This window comes from Lonchura striata, chromosome 37 (assembly GCF_050655825.1).
Source record: "Lonchura striata isolate lonStrDom1 chromosome 37, ASM5065582v1, whole genome shotgun sequence".
In the NCBI taxonomy this organism is placed as follows: Eukaryota; Metazoa; Chordata; class Aves; order Passeriformes; family Estrildidae; genus Lonchura; species Lonchura striata.
In genome coordinates, this window is record NC_140739.1 from 14,555,005 (window position 1) to 14,577,209 (window position 22,205).

Consider the following 22,205-nt stretch of genomic DNA (forward strand, 5'->3'; position numbering starts at 1 on the left):
AGGGGCGGAGCCGGTACCGGGAGGGCGGAGCCGGTACCGGGGGGGTGTGGCCGGTACCGGGAGGGCGGAGCCGGTACCGGGAGGGCGGAGCCGGTACCGGGGGGGTGTGGCCGGTACCGGGGGGGTGTGGCCGGTACCGGGAGGGGCGGGGCGGTACCGGGAGGGGCGGAGCCGGTACCGGGAGGGGCGGGGCGGTACCGGGAGGGGCGGAGCCGGTACCGGGAGGGGCGGAGCCGGTACCGGGAGGGGCGGGGCGGTACCGGGGGGGCGGAGCCGGTACCGGGGGGGTGTGGCCGGTACCGCAGGGGCGGGGCCGGGCCGGTGTGTCCCAGTGACCGGCGGCGGCAGCGGCGGGGATGCGGCGGGCAGCGTGAGAGGTGAGCGGCGGCTGCAGACCCCTCCCCACAGACCTCCCCCACCCCACCCTGGGGACCCCCCCTCAACACCCTGAAACCCCGATGGACCCCCCGAGACCCCCCCGGTACCGAAAGCCCCCCCCGGTTTTCCCTCGAGACCCCCAAATCCCCCCCGGGAGCTGCTCACAGTCCCCCCCGCGCTGCCCTGAGGACCCCCCCTCAATTCTCGGACTCCATCACTGACCCCCCCCCCCCGGGACCCCCGACCCCCATCCGGCCCCCCACAACCTGACACAGCCCCCTGGGGTCCCCCCCAGCTCTCTGACACCCCCTGGGACCCCCCAACACCCCCCGGGACCCCCCAACACCTCACACCAGGACACCCCCAATACCCCCCAGGGCACCCCCAACAGCCCTGGGACCCCCCAACACCCCCCAGGATACCCCCTGGGACCCCCCAACATCTCACAGCCCCCCCCCCAGGACACCCCCAACACCACCCGGGACCCCCCAGGGCACCCCCAACACCCCCCGGGACCCCCCAACACCTCACAGCCCCCCACCAGGACACCCCCAACATCTCCCGGGACCCCCCAACACCCCCCAGGACACCCCCCGGAACCCTGAGACCCTCTCAGGACCCTCCAGCACCCCCCGCTCTGGAACCCCAACTCCCCCTGGGACCCCCCAACACCCCTTGAGCCCCTTCCCCTGGGACCCCTGGGACCCAAATATCCCCTGGGACCCCTCCCACCCCAGCACCCAAAAACATCCCTGATACAGAACCCCCCAACAACACCTCCCTGACACCCCCAAATCCGCCAGCAACCCACAGAGCCCCCCAACAACACCTCCTTGACACCCCCAAACCCCCAAAACCCCCCAACAACACCTCCCCGACACCCCCAAACAACCCCCACATGCACCCCCAAACAACTCCACACCTCATAACACCCCCAACTGCCCCCCTCCCGACACCCCCCAAACATCTCCAGGACACCCCGACAACACCCCGACACCCCAAAACCGCCCCCCAGCACCCCAAATCCCCCCTCTCCCCTTTCCCCGCGGGCTGGGGACACCCCGAGACCCCTCGGGGGGGGCAGGGCAGGGGGACACGGGGACAGCGGGACACAGGGATGGACAGACAGGCGGACAGACAGACGGACAGGCGGACGGACAGGCGGCCCCGCCGCACCACCCGCCTGCCCCATTAGTATTCTGCGAGCGGCAGCGGCTGCTGCAGGGCCGGGGGGGGCGGCGGGGCCGGACTGGAGGGCACTGGGAGGGACTGGGGGGCACTGGGCAGGACTGGGGGGCACTGGGAGGGACTGGGAGGGGATGGGGGGGTGGTGGTGGCCAGTTGGGGGGTCTGGGGTGGGATTGGGGGGCACTGGGGGGGTTTGGGGGAGAGGAGATGGGGAGGGTCTCATCGCAGGGGAGTGGGGTGGGGTTGGGGGGATTGGGGGGGGATGGAGAGGGAGCCAGGGCCCAGTTTGGGGGGCTGGGAGGAGACTGGGGGGACTGGGAGGGGATGGAGAAGGAACTGGGAACCAGTTTGGGGGAACTGGGGTGGGACCGGGAGGACTGGGATGGGATGGAGAGGGAGCTGGGATCCAGTTTGGGGGGGCTGGGGTGAAACTGGGGGGACTGGGATGGGACTGGGATGGAGTTGGGGGGGATGGAGATGGGGCTGGGACCCAGTTTGGGGAACTGGGGTGGGACTGGGAGAACTGGGATGGGATGGGATGGGGGGAATGGGGTGACTGGGGAGGGCTGAGTGAGGAATGGAAGGAGCTGGGGGCGAACTGGGGGGGCTGGAATGGAAAAGGGGGAACTGGGAGGGACTGGAACGGGATTTGGGGGGACTGGGAGGGATTTGGGGTGGAATGGGGGGACTGGGATGGACTGGAATGGGATTTGGGGGAACTGGGAGGGATTTGGGGTGGAATGGGGGATTTGGGGGGACTGGGATGGACTGGAATGGGATTTGGGGGGACTGGGATGGACTGGAATGGGATTTGGGGGGACTGGGAGGGTTTTGGGGTGGAATGGGGGATTTGGGGGGACTGGGATGGACTGGGAGGAGCTGGGACCCAGCTCCGGGCTGTGGAATGGGAGGGGAGGCAGGATTGGGGGGGGGAACTGGGGGATGCTGGAGTTTAACTGGGGGGCACTGGTGACCAGTTTGGGGGTGCTGGCACCCAACTGGGTGAACTGGGAGTGGACTGGGAGGCACTGGGGTCCCCGCTGGGGGGGGATCCGATATTTTGGGGAGCATTTGGGCGTTCTGGGGATTTTGGGGGGAGGGTCGGGTGCTCGGGAAGGGCCGGACCTTCCCCTCACTGTCCCCTCCCCCCCACCAGGTGCAGCCACCAGGCTGACCCCCCCAGTGTCCCCAACCCCCCCAGTGTCCCCAAACCCCCCGTGTGTGTCCCCAACCCCCCCATTGTCCCCAAACCCCCCGTGTGTGTCCCCAACCCCCCCATTGTCCCCAAACCCCCTCTGTGTGTCCCCAACCCCCCTCTGTGTGTCCCCAACCCCCCCGTGTGTGTCCCCAACCCCCCCATTGTCCCCAAACCCCCCGTGTGTGTCCCCAAGCCCCCCGTGTGTGTCCCCAAACCCCCCATTGTCCCCAACCCCCCCATTGTCCCCAAACCCCCCGTGTGTGTCCCCAACCCCCCTCTGTGTGTCCCCAACCCCCCATTGTCCCCAACCCCCCATTGTCCCCAACCCCCCCATTGTCCCCAAACCCCCCGTGTGTGTCCCCAACCCCCCTCTGTGTGTCCCCAACCCCCCCGTGTGTGTCCCAACCCCCCTCTGTGTGTCCCCAAACCCCCCATTGTCCCCAACCCCCCTCTGTGTGTCCCCAAACCCCCCATTGTCCCAACCCCCCTCTGTGTGTCCCCAACCCCCCATTGTCCCCAACCCCCCATTGTCCCCAACCCCCCCATTGTCCCCCCGGCCGAGATGAGGCAGAGCCCCCCGGAGAGGAGCTTGGGCCAGGTAGGACACGGGGGGGACACGGGGGGGACACGGGGGGGACACAGAGGGGACACGGAGGGGACACAGAGGTGTTGGGGACACAGCCGGTGTCGCTGGGGAGGGGACACGGAGGGGACATTGACTCGTCACCCCGTTGTCACGGGGACGGTGACACAGCTGTGCCTCCTGCTGGTGTGGGGACAGTGACACGGGGGTGTGGGGACAGTGACAGGGGGGTGTGGGGACAGTGACACAGGGGTGTGGGGACAGTGACAGGGAGGTGTGGGGACAGTGACAGGGGGGGTGTGGGGACAGTGACACAGGGGTGTGGGGACAGTGACACGGGAGTGTGGGGACAGTGACACGGAGGTGTGGGGACAGTGACACGGGAGTGTGGGGACAGTGACACGGAGGTGTGGGGACAGTGACATGGGGGGTGTGGGGACAGTGACAGGGGGGTGTGGGGACAGTGACAGGGGGGTGTGGGGACAGTGACACGGAGGTGTGGGGACAGTGACACGGGGGTGTGGGGACAGTGACACAGGGAGTTGTGTCCCACTCCGGCACGGGGACAGTTTGTCCTCACCAGGGTGGGGATGGTGACATGGGTTTGTCCCCTCCTGCTGTTCTGGGGACGATGGTGACAGAGGTTTGTCACCCGCTGGCACAGACTTGTCCCTGCTGTTCTGGGAACAATGGCACAGGCTTGTCCCTGCTGTTCTGGGGACAGTGACAGAGGTTTGTCACCCGCTGGCACAGGCTTGTCCCTGCTGTTCTGGGGACAGTGACAGGGGTTTGTCACCCGCTGGCACAGGCTTGTCCCTGCTGTTCTGGGGACAGTGACAGGGGTTTGTCACCCGCTGGCACAGGCTTGTCCCTGCTGTTCTGGGAACAATGGCACAGGTTTGTCCCTGCTGTTCTGGGGACAGTGACAGGGGTTTGTCACCTGCTGGCACAGGCTTGTCCCTGCTGTTCTGGGGACAGTGACAGGGGTTTGTCACCCGCTGGCACAGGCTTGTCCCTGCTGTTCTGGGGACAGTGACAGGGGTTTGTCCCTGCTATTCTGGGGACAATGACACAGGTTTGTCACCCGCTGGCACAGGTTTGTCCCTGCTGCTTTGGGTACAGTGACAGGGGTTTGTCACTTGTTCCCCCAGTGTTGTGGGGACAGTGACAGGGGTTTGTCCCTGTTGTTATGGGGATGGTGACAGAGGTTTGTCCCCACTGTTTGTGGGACAGTGACAGGAGCTTGTCACCTGCTGGCACAGGCTGGTCCCTGCTGTTCTGGGGACAATGACACAGGTTTGTCACTCGCTGGCACAGGCTTGTCCCGGCTGTTTTGGGAACGGTGACAGGGGCTTGTCACTTGTTCCCCCAGTGGTGTGGGGACAGTGACAGGGGTTTGTCACCCGCTGGCACAGGCTTGTCCCTGCTGTTCTGGGAACAATGACACAGGTTTGTCCCTGCTGTTTTGGGCACAGTGACAGGGGTTTGTCACCTGGTGTTTTGGGGACAGTGACAGGGGTTTGTCACCCGCTGGCACAGGCTTGTCCCTGCTGTTCTGGGAACAATGGCACAGGTTTGTTCCTGCTGTTTTGGGCACAGTGACAGGGGTTTGTTACCTGGTGTTTTGGGGACAGTGACAGGGGTTTGTCTCCTCTGTTTTGGGGACAGTGACAGGAATTTTTCACCTGCTGTTCTGGGGACGATGGTGACAGGGGTTTGTCACCCGCTGGCACAGGTTTGTCCCTTGTTGGCTTGGGGACAGTGGCAGGGGTTTGTCCCCATTGTTCTGGGGACAATGACACAGGTTTGTCACCCTCTGGCACAGGTTTGTCCCCACTGTTTTGGGGATGGTGACAAGGGTTTGTCACCCGCTGTTTTGCAGACAATGACACAGGTTTTCACCCGCTGGCACAGGTTTGTCACTGCTGATTCGGGGACAGTGACAGAGATTTATTCTTGCTGTTTTGGGGACAGTGACACTGGTTTGTCACCTGCTGGTTTGGGAATGGTGACAGGGTTTGGTCTCCTCTGTTTTGGGGACAGTGACAGAGATTTGTCACTCGCTCTCACAGGTTTGTCCCCTCTGTTTTGGGGACAGTGACAGGGGTTTGTCCCCGCTGTTTTGGGGACACTGACACCAGTTTGTCACCCGCTGGCACTGGTTTGTCCCCTGCTGTTTTGGGGACAGTGACAGAGATTTGTCACTCGCTCTCACAGGTTTGTCCGCTCTGTTTTGGGGACAGTGACAGGGGTTTGTCACCCTCTGGCAGATTTGTTCCCCCGGTGTTGTGGGGACAGTGACACCAGTTTGTCACCTGCTGGTTTGGGGTTGGTAACAGGGTTTTGTTCTGGGGGGTCACTGGTGGGCACTGGTGGTTACTGGTGGCACCGATATCTCCATACCTGACCCTCCCCTGGCACTGATGGTCACTGGTGGTTACTGGTGGTTACTGGTGGTCACTGATGGTCACTGGTGGTTACTGGTGGCACCGACATCTCCATGCCTGACCCTCCCCTGGCACTGATGGTCACTGGTGGTTACTGGTGGCACCGATATCTCCATACCTGACCCTCCCCTGGCACTGATGGTCACTGGTGGTTACTGGTGGCACCGACATCTCCATACCTGACCCTCCCCTGGCACTGATGGTCACTGGTGGTTACTGGTGGCACCGATATCTCCATACCTGACCCTCCCCTGGCACTGGTGGTCACTGGTGGTTACTGGTGGCACTGATATCTCCATGCCTGACCCTCCCCTGGCACTGATGGTCACTGGTGGTCACTGGTGGTTACTGGTGGCACCGATATCTCCATGCCTGACCCTCCCCTGGCACTGATGGTCACTGGTGGTTACTGGTGGTCACTGGTGGTTACTGGTGGCACTGATATCTCCATGCCTGACCCTCCCCTGCACCCGTGGGCACTGATGGTCACTGGTGGTTACTGGTGGTTACTGGTGGCACTGATGGTCACTGGTGGTTACTGGTGGCCACTGGTGGTCACTGGTGGTTACTGGTGGCACTGATATCTCCATGCCTGACCCTCCCCTGGCACTGATGGTCACTGGTGGTTACTGGTGGCACCGATATCTCCATGCCTGACCCTCCCCTGGCACTGATGGTCACTGGTGGTCACTGATGGTCACTGGTGGTTACTGGTGGTTACTGGTGGCACCGATATCTCCATGCCTGACCCTCCCCTGCACCCGTGGGCACCGGCGGGCACCGGCGGTGACCCGCGGCCGCCGTGTCCCCGCAGGGCGCAGCGGCGGCGGCGCGATGAGCCCCCCGGTCCCCGTCCCCGCCGGCAGGATGCTGCTCGCCCTGGCCCTGGCCTGCGCCAGCCCCTTCCTGGAGCCGCCGGCGGCGCCGCGCCGGACGCTCAACGTGGCCGTGATCCTCAGCGGGGCCTCCTACGGCCCCGCCGGGCCCCGCCTGGCGCCCGGAACCTTCCGGAACTTCTCGCTGGACGTCAACCCCGTGGGGGTGGTGCTGAACGACACCAACCCGCGCAGCCTCATCGTGCGCCTGTGCGACGTGCTGTCCTCGCTGCGCATCCACGGCGTCGTCTTCGAGGACGACACGCGCTCCGAGGCCGTGGCGCAGATCCTGGACTTCATCTCGGCCCAGACCTCCGTGCCCATCATCGGCGTCAACGGCGGCTCCGCCATCGTCCTCACGCCCAAGGTGACGCCCCCCGAGCGACGCCGGGCGTGTCTGGGGACACCCAAACGTCCCCGGGTGGATCTGGGACCGAGCGAGCGTCCTCGAGCCAACTGTCTCCAACCCCAGCCCTGCCTGGGGGCACCCGAGTGTCCCCAGCCGTGTCCTGTGTCACCCAACTGTCCCCAGCATGACCTCAGCCGTGTCTTGTGTCACCCAACTGTCCCCAGCCGTGTCCTGTGTCACCCAACTGTCCCCAGCATGACCCCAGCCATGTCTTGTGTCACTCAACTGTCCCCATCCTAACCCCAACAGTGTCTGGGGCCACCTGAATGTCCCCAACTCTGTCACATCCCAGCTGTGTCTGGAGCCATCTGAATGTCCCAAACCATGTCTGGAGCCACCTGAATGTCCCCAGCCATGTCTAGGGGCACCCAAATGTCCCCAAATGTGTCTGGAGCCATCTGAATGTCCCCAACTGTGTCCAGGGGCTCCCAAATGTCCCCAGCTGTGTCTGGAGCCACCTGAATGTCCCCAGCCCACCTGTCCCCAAGCCCCACCTGTGTCTGGTGTCACCCAAATGTCCCCAACCCAGCGGTTCCCAAACCCCAACTGTGTTCCAGCCCCACTCGACCCTCCTCAACCCAACCGTCCCTAAGCCCAACCTAGCGTGACCCAACCGTCCCCAACGCGACGTCCCCAACCCGTGTCCCCTCCCCGTCTCCCGCCACCGCAGGAGAAGGGCTCCACCTTCCTGCAGCTGGGCTCCTCCACGGAGCAGCAGCTCCAGGTGATCTTCGAGGTGCTGGAGGAGTACGACTGGACGGCCTTCGCCGTGGTCACCACGCTGCTGCCGGGCTACGAGGACTTCGTGGACTACGTGGAGGTGCTGACCGACAGCAGCTTCATCGGCTGGGAGCACCGCGGCGTGGTCACCCTGAACCTGACCGACGACCCCGAGGGCGCGCGGACGCGCCGGCAGCTGCGCGAGGTGACGGCGCAGATCCGGCTGCTCTACTGCTCGCGCGACGAGGCCGAGGCCGTGTTCCGCGCCGCCCGCGACGCCGGCCTCACCGGGCCCGGCTACATCTGGTTCGTGGTGGGCACCAACCTGGGGGGCAGCGAGCAGCTGCCCGAGCACGTCCCCGCCGGGCTGTTCGCCGTGCTGTCGGCCGGCTGGCGCGACGACCTCCAGCACCGCGTGCGCAACGGCGTGGCCATCGTGGCCAAGGGCGCCGAGGCGCTGCTGCGCGACTACGGCTTCATCCCCGAGTTCAACAACGACTGCCGCACGCCCAACGTCACCCAGATCAACGACAACCTGCACAGGTGGGACCCGGCGGCGCCGCCAGAGGGTGGCAGGTGGGGTCTGGGGTGGGTTGGGATGGTTGGGTTGGGGATGGTTGGGTTGGGGACAGTTGGGTGGTTCTAGACACGGTTGGGGACAGTTGGGTTGGGGACAGTTGGGTTGAGGACACTTGGGTTGGGGACAGTTGGGTCAGAGACGGTTGGGTTGGAGATGGGTGGTTCTAGACATGGTTGGGGACATTTGGGTTGGGGACAGTTGGGTTGGGGACGGTTGGGTTGGGGACACTTGGGTGACTCTGGACATGGTTGGGGTGAGGTTGGGTTGGGGACAGTTGGGTTGGGGATAGTTGGGTGGTTCTAGACATGGTTGGGGACGGTTGAGTTGGGGACGGTTGGGTTGGGGACAGTTGGGTTGGGCATGTTCAGGTGGTTCTAGACCTGTTTGGGGACATTTGGGTTGGGGACATTTGGTTGGCTCTGGACATGGTTGGGGATGGGTTTGGGACGGTTGGTTTGAGGACAGTTGAGTTGGGGACAGTTGGGTTGGGGACGGTTGGGTTAGGGATGTTCAGGTGGTTCTAGACATGGTTGCGGTGAGGTTGGGTTGGGGACCTTTGGGTGGCTCTGGACATGGCTGGGGACAGTTGGGTTGGGGACATTTGGTGACCCCGGACACACTCGCGGTGGCGCTGGGGACATTGGGTGACCCTGGACACTCTCGGGGTGGCACTGGGGACATCGGGTGACGTTCCTGGGGTGGCGTTGGGGACATTGGGTGACATTCCCAGGGTGGCTTTGGGGACATGGGGTGACGTTCCCGGGGTGGCGTTGGGGACATTGGGTGACGTTCCCGGGGCGGCGTCCTGCAGGTACTTCATGAACATCACGTGGGGCCAGAAGGATTTCTCCTTCAACGAGGATGGGTACCTGGTGAACCCCTCGCTGGTCGTCATCTCCCTCAATAAGGAGCGCAGCTGGGAGGTGGTGAGTGCCACCCCCGGGACAGGGTGCCACCCCTGGGACAGGGTGCCACCCCCGGGACAGGTGCCACCCCCGGGGACAGGGTGTCACCCCAGGGAACAGTGGGTGCTGCGGCTCAAGCACCCGGTGTGGTCACACTGTGGGTGGTGGCATCTCCTCATGGTGACACCTGGGCCTGTCACCTTCTGGGTATCTCCACATGTCCCCAGATGCCACCAAGTGTCCCCAGATGCCACCACATGTCCCCACGTGTCCCCAGGTGGGCAGCTGGGAGCAGCGGGTGCTGCGGCTGAAGCACCCGGTGTGGTCACACTGTGGGTGGTGGGATCTCATCATGGTGACACCTTGGCCTGTCACCTTCTGGGTGTCCCCACGTGTCCCCAGATGCCACCACGTGTCCCCACGTGTCCCCGCAGGTGGGCAGCTGGGAGCAGCGGGTCCTGTGGCTCAAGTACCCGGTGTGGTCACACTGTGGGTGGTGGCATCTCCTCATGGTGACACCTGGGCCTGTCACCTTCTCAGTGTCCCCACGTGTCCCCAGATGCCACCACGTGTCCCCACGTGTCCCCAGGTGTCCCCACGTGTCCCCCCTGGGATCAGCAGGTGCTGCGGCTCAAGCACCCGGTGTGGTCACACTGTAGGTGGTGGGATCTCATCATGGTGACACCTGGGCCTGTCACCCTCTGGCTGTCCCCACATGTCCCCACGTGTCCCCAGATGCCACCACGTGTCCCCGCAGGTGGGCAGCTGGGAGCAGCGGGTGCTGCGGCTCAAGTACCCGGTGTGGTCGCGCTACGGGCGGTTCCTGCAGCCGGTGGAGGACGGGCGGCACCTGACGGTGGCCACGCTGGAGGAGCGTCCCTTCGTCATCGTGGAGAACATCGACCCCGCCACCGGCACCTGCATCCGCGACTCCGTGCCCTGCCGGCGCCAGCTCAACCGCACCGCCAGGTGGGGACACCGGGCACAGGTGGGGGTGGCACTGACCGGGGGGGACAGCTGGGACAGGTGGGGGTGGCACTGACCAGGTGGGGACACCTGGGACAGGTGGGGGTGGCACTGACCAGGTGGGGACAGCTGGGACAGGTGGGGGTGGCACTGACCAGGTGGGGCACACCTGCGACAGGTGAGGGTGGGGGACACCTGAGACAGGTGGAGGTGGCACTGAAGGGGTTGGGGGACACCTGGGACAGGTATTGGTGGCACTGCCAGGTGGGACACCTGGGACAGATCGGAGTGGCACTGCCCAGGTGGGGACAGCTGGGACAGGTGAGGGTGGCACTGCCCAGGTGGGGACAGCTGGGACAGGTGAGGGTGGCACTGACCAGGTGGGGACACCGGGCACAGGTGGGGGTGGCACCACCAGGTGGGGACAGCTGGGACAGGTGAGGGTGGCACTGACCAGGTGGGCACAGCTGGGACAGGTGAGGGTGGCACTGACCAGGGGGGACACCTGGGACAGGTGGGGGTGGTACTGACCGGGTGGGGCACACCTGCGACAGGTGAGGGTGGGGACACCTGGGACAGGTGAGGGTGGCGCTGCCCAGGTAGGCACACCTGGCACAGGTGAGGGTGTCACTGACCAGGTGGAGGACAGCTGGGACAGGTGGGGGTGGCACTGACCAGGTGGGGCACATCTGGGAGAGGTGAGGGTGGGGGACACCTGAGACAGGTGGAGGTGGCACTGAAGGGGTTGGGGGACACCTGGGACAGGTGGGCTGGCACTGACCAGGTGGAGGACAGCTGGGACAGGTGTTGGTGGCACTGCCCAGGTGGGCACACCTGGCACAGGTGAGGGTGGCACTGACCAGGTGGGGCACATCTGGGAGAGGTGAGGGTGGGGGACACCTGGGACAGGTGGAGGTGGCACTGAAGGGGTTGGGGGACACCTGGGACAGGTATTGGTGGCACTGCCAGGTGGGACACCTGGGACAGGTGAGGGTGGCGCTGCCCAGGTGGGCACACCTGGCACAGGTGAGGGTGGCACCACTCTCGGGGTCCCCTGCAGCCCCCCGCCCTTTGAGAAGAAGTGCTGCAAAGGTTTCTGCATCGACATCCTGAAGCGGCTGGCGCGGGCCCTGGGCTTCACCTACGACCTCTACCTGGTCACCAACGGCAAACATGGCAAGAAGATCGACGGCGTCTGGAACGGCATGGTGGGCGAGGTGGGACCCCCAAAATCACCTCCCCGCACCCCAAAAATGCCCCAAAACCCCAAAAATGCCCCAAAACCCACCATGGAGACCCCATGGTGATGGAGGCTGGGGAGAGACCCCCAAGGAGGGTCAGGGAGGGCAACCAAGGGGGGAGGGCATGGTGGGCGAGGTGGGACCCCAAAAATACATCCCCAAATCCCAGAAATGTCCCTCTGCACCCCAAAAATGCCCCAAAACCCACCATGGAGACCCCCGGGTGATGGAGGCTGGGGAGAGACCCCCAAGGAGGGCAACCAAGGGGGAAGGGCATGGTAGGGAAGGTGGGACCCCCAAAAATACATCCCCAAATCCCCAGAATACGTCCCCAGATCCCAAAAATACATCCCCAAATTCCAAAAATACCTCCCCAAATCCCAAAAATGTCCCTCTGCACCCCAAAAATGCCCAAAACCCACCATGGAGACCCCTGGTGATGGAGGCTGGGGAGAGACCCCCAGGGAGGATCAGGGAGGGCAACCAAGGGGGATGGGGATGGCAGGGGGACCCCCAAAAATCCCCTCTGGCCATGCCCCTCTGGCCACGCCCCTCTGGCCACGCCCCTCTGGCCACGCCCCGACCACGCCCTGCCCCGCCCAGGTGTTTTACCGCCGCGCCGACATGGCCATCGGCTCGCTGACCATCAACGAGGAGCGCTCCGAGATCATCGACTTCTCCGTGCCCTTCGTGGAGACCGGCATCAGCGTGATGGTGTCCCGCAGCAACGGCACCGTGTCCCCCTCCGCCTTCCTGGGTACCCCAAAAACCCAACTGGGATCTCCCAAAACCCAACTGGGATCTCCAAAACCCAACTGGGATCCCCAAAACCCAACTGGGATCTCCCAAAACCCAACTGGGATCTCCAAAACCCAACTGGGATCCACCAAAACCCAACTGGGATCCCCAAAACCCAACTGGGATCTCCAAAACCCAACTGGGATCCACCAAAACCCAACTGGGATCTCCCAAAACCCAACTGGGATCCCCAAAACCCAACTGGGATCCACCAAAACTCAACTGGGATCCCCAAAACTCAACTGGGATCTCCCAGACCCAACTGGGATCCCCAAAACTCAACTGGGATCCCCAAAACCCAACTGGGATCTCCAAAACTCAACTGGGATCCCCAAAACCCAACTGGGATCTCCAAAACTCAACTGGGATCTCCCAGACCCAACTGGGATCCCCAAAACCCAACTGGGATCCCCAAAACCCAGCTGGGATCTCCCAAACCCAACTGGGATCTCCCAAACCCAACTGGGATCTCCCAAAACCCAACTGGGATCTCCAAAACTCAACTGGGATCCCCCAAACCCCAACTGGGATCTCCCAAAACCCAACTGGGATCCCCAAAACCCAACTGGGATCTCCCAAACCCCAACTGGGATCCCCAAAACCCAACTGGGATCCCCAAAACCCAACTGGGATCTCCCAAAACCCAACTGGGATCTCCAAAACTCAACTGGGATCCCCAAAACCCAACTGGGATCTCCCAAACCCAATTGGGATCTCCCAAACCCAACTGGGATCCCCAAAACCCAACTGGGATCTCCCAAAACCCAACTGGGATCTCCCAAAACCCAACTGGGATCTCCAAAACTCAACTGGGATCCCCAAAACCCAACTGGGATCTCCCAAACCCAATTGGGATCTCCCAAACCCAACTGGGATCTCCAAAACTCAACTGGGATCCCCCAAAACCCAACTGGGATCCCCAAAACTCAACTGGGATCTCCCAGACCCAACTGGGATCTCCAAAACTCAACTGGGATCCCCAAAACCCAATGTCCCTTTGTGCCCAAAGAATTTACTGCCCTCCATGTCCCCATGTGTGTCCCCAATGTCCCCTCCTGTCCCTGACGTCCCCGATGTCCCTGCTGTCCCCTGTGTCCCCTCCTGTCCCTGTGTCCTCAATGTCCCCAATATCCCTGATGTCCCCAATCCCTCAATGGCCCCAATGTCCCCGATGTCCCCAATACCCCTGATGTCCCCAATGTCCCTGCTGTCCCCGATGTTCTCAATGTCCCCAATGTCCCCTGATGTCCCCAGTGTCCCCAGTGTCCCCGCTGTCCCCTGATGTCCCCAGTGTCCCCGCAGAGCCGTTCAGCCCAGCCGTGTGGGTGATGATGTTTGTGATGTGTCTCACCATGTGTCCCCAATGTCCCCAGTGTCCCAAATGTCCCCAATGTCCCCTCATTCCCAGCTGTCCCCATGTCCCCACTGTCCCCACTGTCCCCACTGTCCCCAATGTCCCCGCTGTCCCCGCAGAGCCGTACAGCCCGGCCGTGTGGGTGATGATGTTCGTCATGTGTCTCACCGTGGTGGCCGTCACCGTCTTCATCTTCGAGTACTTCAGCCCCGTGGGCTACAACCGGAGCCTGGCCAGCGGCCAGCGTGAGTGACCCGCTGTCCCCGTGTCACCCCCGTGTCACCCCCGTGTCACCCGCGTGTCACCCCCGGTGTCCCCAAGTCTGGGCAGCTCCATGTTCACCAGTGACAAATCCATCAGCTGCTCTGGGCGTCGATGGGGTCCCCTCGTGTCCCCTCATGTCCTCGTGTCCCCTTGTGACCCCCCCCAGAGTCCCCTTGTGACCCCCCAGTGTCTCCTTGTGTCCCCTTGTGTCCCCCCAGTGTCCCCTGTCCTTGGGTGGTCCCAGGTGACCCCAGGTGACTCTGGGTGACCCAAGGTGGCCCCAGGTGACCCCAGGTGGCCCCAGGTGATGCTGTCCCCTGTCTCCCCACCATCAGCGTGTCCATCTGCCCACTGGTGGTGTCCCCTGTCCTTGGGGTGACCCAAAGTGACTCTGGGTGACCCAAGGTGGCCCCAGGTGACCCAAGGTGATCCCAGGTGACCCAAAGTGACTCTGGGTGACCCAAGGTGATCCCAGGTGACCCAAGGTGGCCCCAGGTGACCCAAAGTGACTCTGGGTGACCCCAGATGACCCCAGGTGACTCTGGGTGACCCAAGGTGACCTCAGGTGACTCTGGGTGACCCCAGGTGACCATGTCCCCCCGTCCCCCGTCCCCCCAGGTGCTGGTGGCTCCACCTTCACCGTCGGCAAGTCCATCTGGCTGCTGGTGGTGTCCCCTGTCCTTGGGGTGACCCCAGGTGACTCTGGGTGACCCAAGGTGACCTCAGGTGACTCTGGGGGACCCCAGGTGACCTCAGGTGACTCTGGGTGACCCAAGGTGACCTCAGGTGACTCTGGGGGACCCCAGGTGACCCTGTCCCCCCGTCCCCCAGGTGCCGGCGGCTCCACCTTCACCATCGGCAAGTCCATCTGGCTGCTGTGGGCTCTGGTGTTCAACAACTCGGTGCCGGTGGAGAACCCCAAGGGCACCACCAGCAAGATCATGGTGCTGGTCTGGGCCTTCTTCGCCGTCATCTTCCTCGCCAGCTACACGGCCAACCTGGCGGCCTTCATGATCCAGGAGGAGTACGTGGACACCGTGTCCGGCCTCAGCGACCGCAAGGTGACACCGCGAGGCGCCGGCGCTGGGGGCTGGGTGTCACCTTTGGGTGTCACCTTTGGGTGTTGGGTGGGGGTTGGTGGGTCTTGTTGCACGTTCCCGTGGATTTTTGGGGTCCCTGAGGTGATTTTCGGGGTTTTTGGAGCGCAGATCCAGGATCAGCACCCCCATGAAGCTTAGGAGATGTTGAGGGCATGGTGTCACCTTTGGGTGTCACCTTTGGGTGTCACCTTTGGGTGTTGGGTGGGTGTATTTGGGTCCCTATTGGCACAGGTTTATTTTTGGGCGTTCCCGTGGATTTTTGGGGTTCCTGAGGAGATTTTGGGGATTTTGGGGCGCAGTTCCAGCGGCCCCAGGAGCAGTACCCCCCGCTGAAGTTCGGCACGGTGCCCAACGGCAGCACGGAGAAGAACATCCGCAGCAATTACCCGGCCATGCACAGTTACATGGTGCGCTACAACCAGCGCGGCGTGGAGGACGCGCTGCAGCACCTCAAAACGGGGTACGGGGGCACAAAACGGGGTACGGGGGCACAAAACGGGGTACGGGGGGAATAATGGGGGAAATAACGGGGTACGGGGGCACAAAACGGGGTACAGGGGCACAAAACGGGGTACGGGGGGAAATAATGGGGTATGGGGGGGAATAATGGGGTATGGGGGGGAAATAATGGGGGAAATAACGGGGAACGGGGGGGAATAATGGGGTACAGGGGGGAAAATGGGGTACAGGAGGGAATAATGGGGGAAATAACAGGGAACGGGGGGGAATAATGGGGTACGGGGGGTAATAATGGGGTACAGGGGGAAATAATGGGGGAAATAACGGGGAACGGGGGGAATAATGGGGTACAGGGGGAAATAATGGGGGAAATAATGGGGTACAGGGGGGAAAATGGGGTACAGGAGGGAATAATGGGGGAAATAATGGGGTACGGGGGGGAAATAATGGGGTATGGGGGGAAATAATGGGGGAAATAATGGGGAACGGGGGGGAATAATGGGGTACGGGGGGTAATAATGGGGTACAGGGGGAAATAATGGGGGAAATAATGGGGTATGGGGGGGAAATAATGGGGGAAATAATGGGGTACAGGGGAGAAAATGGGGTAGAGGGGGAAAAACGGGGTATGGGGGAAATAATGGGGTATGGGGGAAATAACGGGGTACGGGAGAAATAATGGGGTACGGGGGCTGAAAACGGGGTACAGGGGTATAAAACAAGGGAAATAACGGGGTACGGGGGGGAATAACGAGTTATGGGGGGAAATAATGGGGGAAATAACGGGGTATGGAAGGGAAAAATGGGGTAAGGGGGGGAAATAATGGGGTATGGGGAGGAAATGGCGGAAATAATGGGGTATTGGGGTAAAAATGGGGAAATAACGGGGTATGGGGTTAAAAATGGGGGAGAAAACAGGGTACGGGTGGAAATAATGGGATACGGGGGGAAAAATGGGGGAAATAACGGGGTACGGGGCAGAATAATGGGGGAAATAATGGGTTATTGGGGGAAAATGGGGTATGGGGGGAAAAATGGGGGAGAAATGGGGTACGGGGGAAAATAATGGGGTACAGGGGTTAAAATGGGGGAGAAATGGGGGAGAAAATGGGGTATGGGGGCAAATAATGGGGTACAGGGGGAAAATGGGGGAAATAATGGGGTATGGGGGGGAAAAATGGGGGAGAAATGCGGTATGGGGGAAATAATGGGGTACAGGGGGGAAAATGGGGGTGAAAATGGGGTATGGGGGGAATAATGGGGGGGAAGTGGGGTACAGGGAGAAATAACGGGGTACAGGGGGGAAAAATTTGGTATGGGAGAGAATAACAGTGGAAATAATGGGTTTTGGGGGTAAAAATGGGGGAGAAAATGGGGTATGGGGGCAAATAATGGGGTACGGGGGGAAAATGGGGGAAATAATGGATTATGGGGGGAAATAATGGGTTTGGGGGGAATAATGGGGTACAAGGGGAGAAAATGGGGGAGAAATGCGGTACAGGGGAAATAATGGGGTATGGGGGAAATAATGGGGGAAATAATGGGGTATGGAAGGGAAAAATGGGGGAGAAATGGGGTATGGAAGGGAAAATAATGGCTTTGGGGGGAATAATGGGGTACGGGGGGAAAAATGGGGGAGAAAATGGGGTACAGGGGGAAAAATGGGGGGGAAGTGGGGTACAGGGAGGAATAACGGGGTACGGGGGGGAAAATCGGGTACGGGGGAGAATAATGGGGGAAATAATGGGGTACGGGGGGGGTCTGGGGGTCGGGGGTGTGGTCTGGGGTGGGAGGAGCCTGGAGGGGGCGTGGCTTGTGGGGAAATGGGCGTGGTTTGGATGGGCGTGGCACATGATTGGCAGGATGTGATAGGGGAGGGGCTTCGTGGAAGTGGGCGGAGCCTGGTGAAAAATGGGCGTGGTTATTGGCTAAATTATGCGGTGGGTGTGGCTTGGGTACTGGTGTGGTGTCTGTGGGCGGGGCTTAGTGCACAGGTGAGGCTGTGGGCGGGGTTTAGGCGCGGTGGGCGGGGTTTAGGCGCCGTACGCGGGGTTTAGGTGCCGTAGGCGGGGTTTATGTGAGGTGGGCGGGGTTTTGGTGCTGTGGGCGGGGCTTTGGGATGTGGGTGGATCCAAGTAGGCGTGGCCTATACAATGTGGGCGGGGCTTGTGTTTATTGGCAGCAATGTAGGCGACATTGTGGGCGGGGCTTAGTGCACAGGTGAGGCGGTGGGCGGAGTTTCGATGCTGTGGGCTGGGTTTCGGTGCGGTGGGCGGGGTTTAGGTGCGGTGGGCGGGGTCTATTACCTGTGGGCGTGGCTTTGGGGTATTGCCAACAGCCCAGGTGACCCTGTGGGTGGGGCGTAGTGCACAGGTGAGGCTGTGGGCGGGGCTTAGTGCACAGGTGAGGCAGTGGGCGGGGTTTAGATGTGGTGGGCGGGGTCTCCGGGCGGTGGGCGTGGCTGAGGGCGGTGGGCGTGTCCCTCCCCGCAGGAAGCTGGACGCCTTCATCTACGACGCGGCCGTGCTGAACTACATGGCCCGCAAGGAGGAAGGCTGCAAGCTGGTCACCATCGGCTCGGGGAAGGTCTTCGCCTCCACCGGCTACGGCATCGCCCTGCAGAGGGGATCCCGCTGGAAGCGCCCCGTGGACCTGGCCCTGCTCCAGCTCCTGGGGGACGGTGGGTCCGGGGGTCTCGGAGGGGTTTTGGGGGGATTTTGGGGGAGTTTTGGGTCCCCACGGCATCGCCCTGCAGAGGGGATCCCGCTGGAAACGCCCCGTGGACCTGGCCCTGCTCCAGCTCCTGGGGGACGGTGGGTCCGGGGGTCTCGGAGGGGTTTTGGGGTGGTCTTTGGTGGGTTTGGGGGTCCTGGGGTCCTGCTGATGATGTCCCATGGACCTTGCCCTGCTCCAGCTCCTGGGGGACGGTTTGTTCGGGGGTCTCTGAGGGGTTTTGTGGGGGTCTTTGGAGACCCAAACCTCCCCTGAGATGCCCCCAAACCCCCTGAGATTCTCCCCAAACCCCCCTGAGATGTCCCCACACCCCTCTGAAATGCCCCCAAACTCCCCAAGATTCTCCCCAAACCCCCCGAGATGCCTCCAAACCCCTCTGAGATGCCCCCAAACCCCTTCAAGATGCCCCCAAACCCCTCTGAGATGCCTCCAAACCCCTCGAGATGTCCCCCAAACCCTTTTGAAATGCCCCCAAACCCCTCAAGATGCCTCCAAACCCCTCTGAGATGCCTCCAAACCCCTCTGAGATGCCCCCAAACCCCTCTGAGATGCCCCCCAACCCCTGAAGATGCCCCCAAACCCCCCTGAGATGCCCCCAAACCCCTCTGAGATGCCCCCCAACCCCTGAAGATGCCCCCAAACCCCCTCGAGATGCCCCCAAACCCCCCTGAGATGCCCCCAAACCCTTAAACCCTTTTGAGATGCCCCCCAGCCCCCCTGACCCCTCTGCCCCGCCCCACCCCAGACGAGATCGAGATGCTGGAGCGGCTGTGGCTGTCGGGGATCTGCCACCAGGAGAAGCTGGAGGTGATGAGCAGCAAGCTGGACATCGACAACATGGCCGGGGTGTTCTACATGCTGCTGGTGGCCATGGGGCTGAGCCTGCTGGTCTTCGCCTGGGAGCACCTGGTGCACTGGAAGCTGCGGCACCTGGGCACGCCCGGGCGGCTGCGCTGCCTGCTGGCCATCAGCAGGGTAGGGGACACGGGGACACTGGGGACAGTGGGGGATGTGGGGGACATTGGGGGGATTGGGGACATTGGGGATGTGGGGGATATGGGGGACATTGGGGGGATTGGGGACATCGGGGACATTGGGAGATGTGGGGGACATTGGGGGGATTGGGGACATTGGGGACAGTGGGGGGTGTGGGGGACATTGGGGGGATTGGGGACATTGGAGATGTGGGGGACATTGGGGGGATTGGGGACATTGGAGATGTGGGGGACATTGGGGGGATTGGGGACATTGGGGACAGTGGGGGATGTGGGGGACATTGGGGGGATTGGGGACACTGGGGACAGTGGGGGATGTGGGGGACATTGGGGGATGTGGGGGACATTGGGCGTGTGGGGACACTGGGGGATGTGGAGACATTGAGGACATCAGCAGGGTAGGGGACATTGGGGACAGCAGGGGATGTGGGGACATTGAGGATGTGGGCAGGGTACAGGGACATGGGGACACGGGAGGACACAGGGACACTGTGGGGATTGGGGGCATTGAGGGGACTGGGGACATTGGGGGTGTGGGGACATCGAGGACATCAGCAGGGTAGAGGACACGGGGACATTGGGGACAGCAGGGGATGTGGGGGACATTGGGGGGATTGGGGACATTGGGGACAGCAGGGGATGTGGGGGACATTGGGGGGATTGGGGAGATTGGGGACATTGTGGGTGTGGGGGACATTGGGGAGATTGGGGACATTGAGGACATGGGCAGGGTACAAGGACATGGGGACACAGGACACTGGGGACAGCAGGGGATGTGGGGGACACTGCAAGGATTGGGGACATTGGGGATGTGGGGGACATTGGTGAGGATTTGGGACATTGGGGGGTCTGGGGACATTGAGGCCACCAACAGGGTACGGGGACACAGGGGGACATGGGGACACTGGGGGGATTGGGGGGATTGGGACATGGGGGGACACTGGGGAATGTGGGGACATCGGGGACATGGGCAGGGTACAGGGACATGGGGACACGGGGGGACATGGGGACGTTGGGGGGATTGGGGGATGTGGGGACACTGGGGTGTGGGGACATGGAGGACATCAACAGGGTAGGGGACGTGGGGACACTGGGGACATGGGCAGGGTATGTGGACATGGGGACACGGGGGGACACGGGGACATTGAGGGGATTGGGGACATTGACAGTGTGGGGGACATTGGGGGTGTGGGGACCCCGAGGACATCAGCAGGGTACGGGGACACGGGGGGACATTGAGAGGACATTTGGGACATCGGGGACGGGGGATGTGGGGGACACTGGGGGGACGTGAGGACATTGAGAAGATGGTGGGACACGGGGGACATCAGGGACATTGGGGGGGATGTTGGCACACTGGGGGGAGATGGGGACATCAGGGGATGGGAGACACTGGGGACATGGGGGTGACACTGGGCAATACTGGGAGATACTGAAGGACATGGGGACACCGGGGGACATCGGGGGGGGCACGCGGGGACACTGAGGCACGCGGGGACAGGCTGGGGACACGCAGTGCCCCCCCCCCCCAAAAATGCCACCTTGTGTGTGTGTCCCCCCCCTCCCCAGGGCATGTACAGCTGCTGCAGCGCCGAGGACCCCCCCACGCCCCCCCACGCCCTCCGCGCCCCCCCCCACCCCCCCACGCCCCCCGCCCTCCCCACGCCCACCCCCCCCCGCGACCGCCGCCCCCCCCCCGAGCGGTGGCGACCCCCGCGCACGCCCCCCGCCCCCCGCCGGGGTCCCCCCGACTCCTTCCACCGCTTCTACGGCCCCATCGAGCCGCAGGGGCTGGGCCGGGCGGCCGGGGGGGGGCCCTGCCCGCGCTCCCCGCCCCCCCCGGAGCCCCTCACCCCCCCCTGGCCCCGCCGCGCCCCCTACGAGCCCCCGGGGGGGTCCCGCGACGACCCCGACCCCCCGTTCGCCTACGCCCGCCTGGCGTACGAGGACGAGCGGAGCCCCCCCGCGCCCCACCGCGAGCGGCCCCGCCGCCCCCCCCGCGGGGCCGGGCTGGGGGTCCCGGGGGTCCCGGGGGTCCCGGGGGTGGGGGGGGACCCCGAGACGCAGCCGCTGCTGCGGCCGCCCCGCGCCCACCTCTGCCGGGGGCACCCCCCGCCCCATTTCGCGCCGCCCCCCCCCAGCCTGTACCCCGACGTCTCCGACTCGGACTCGGAGGGCTGCGAGGCCGCCCCCCCCCGCCCCCCCCCGCCCCTCCCCCTGCTCCCCTCCCCCCCCAAACGCCGCCGCCCCCCCCCGGGGGTCCGTGCTGGTGCGCGCCCCCCCCCCACGCCCACCCCCCTTATTTCTGCACCGTCCCCGGCCGCGAGCGGGGCCCCCCCGCGCCCCCCCCGGGGCGCTGCTGGTCGGCCGAGAAGCTGGGGGGGCCCTGGGGTGGGGCTGGGGGCGCCGCCTGGGGCAGCCTGGAGTTTTTGGGGACCCCCCCCCTGCCGCCCCCCCCGCTGTACGCGCCCCTGCCCCCCCGCTGCCGCAGCTGCTCGGCCGAGCGGCTCCGCGACTGGGGGGAGGGGGCGCGATGGGGACCCCCCCTCACCCCGCCGGGGTATTGGGGGGGGGGTCCCCACCCCTGGGCCGGGTTTTGGGGGGCCGCGCCCCCCCCGCCCCGCCGGCACCGCCCCCCGCCCTGCGCCCGCCGCCCCCCCCCGGCCTCGCGCAGCCTGGAGGACCTGAGCGCCTGGGGGGGGGGAGGGGCGTGGGGGGGGCCGTGGGGGGGGGCGGGGCTCTGGGGACCCCCCCTCCCCCACCCCCACCCCCGCCGGGGGGCGCCCTCCCCGCCCCCGCCCCCCCCCCACCACCGGCACGGCTGCGGGGGGGGGCGCGGGGGGGCGGAGCCGCTGGGGGCGCGCAGAGGCTCCGCCCACTTCTCCAGCCTCGAGTCCGAGGTATGACCCGGGACAGACCCGGGACAGAACGGGGAGAGACCGGGGACAGGCCTGGGACACAGCTGGGGACACCTGGGACAGTCCTGGGAGAGAGGGGACACACCTGGGACAG

General features: G+C 63.9%; 1 protein-coding gene across 1 annotated transcript; it reads left to right on the top strand.

The window, feature by feature from the left end:
- Positions 1-3,310: 3,310 nt before the first annotated feature.
- LOC144248129 (glutamate receptor ionotropic, NMDA 2D-like) lies at positions 3,311-21,896 on the top strand. Its single transcript, XM_085565773.1, has 13 exons — positions 3,311-3,362; positions 6,609-7,036; positions 7,749-8,341; positions 9,190-9,304; positions 10,041-10,252; positions 11,310-11,466; positions 12,094-12,247; positions 13,762-13,887; positions 14,738-14,967; positions 15,306-15,466; positions 17,958-18,145; positions 18,944-19,173; positions 20,763-21,896. Exons 2-13 carry the CDS (start codon positions 6,629-6,631, stop codon positions 21,879-21,881), a joined length of 3,693 nt encoding a protein of 1,230 aa, XP_085421899.1. The 5' UTR covers positions 3,311-3,362; positions 6,609-6,628; the 3' UTR covers positions 21,882-21,896.
- The last annotated feature ends 309 nt before the right edge of the window (positions 21,897-22,205 follow it).

What these genes read in the sequence shown, in the direction of transcription:
- LOC144248129 (XM_085565773.1), top strand. Translation starts at nt 6,629, where the DNA reads ATGAGCCCCCCGGTCCCCGTCCCCGCCGGCAGGATGCTGCTCGCCCTG. An exon ending in GGAACGGCATGGTGGGCGAG is followed by an intron (nt 11,467 to 12,093) that starts GTGGGACCCCCA and finishes TGCCCCGCCCAG; the next exon opens with GTGTTTTACCGCCGCGCCGA. An exon ending in CTGCAGCACCTCAAAACGGG is followed by an intron (nt 15,467 to 17,957) that starts GTACGGGGGCAC and finishes CCCTCCCCGCAG; the next exon opens with GAAGCTGGACGCCTTCATCT.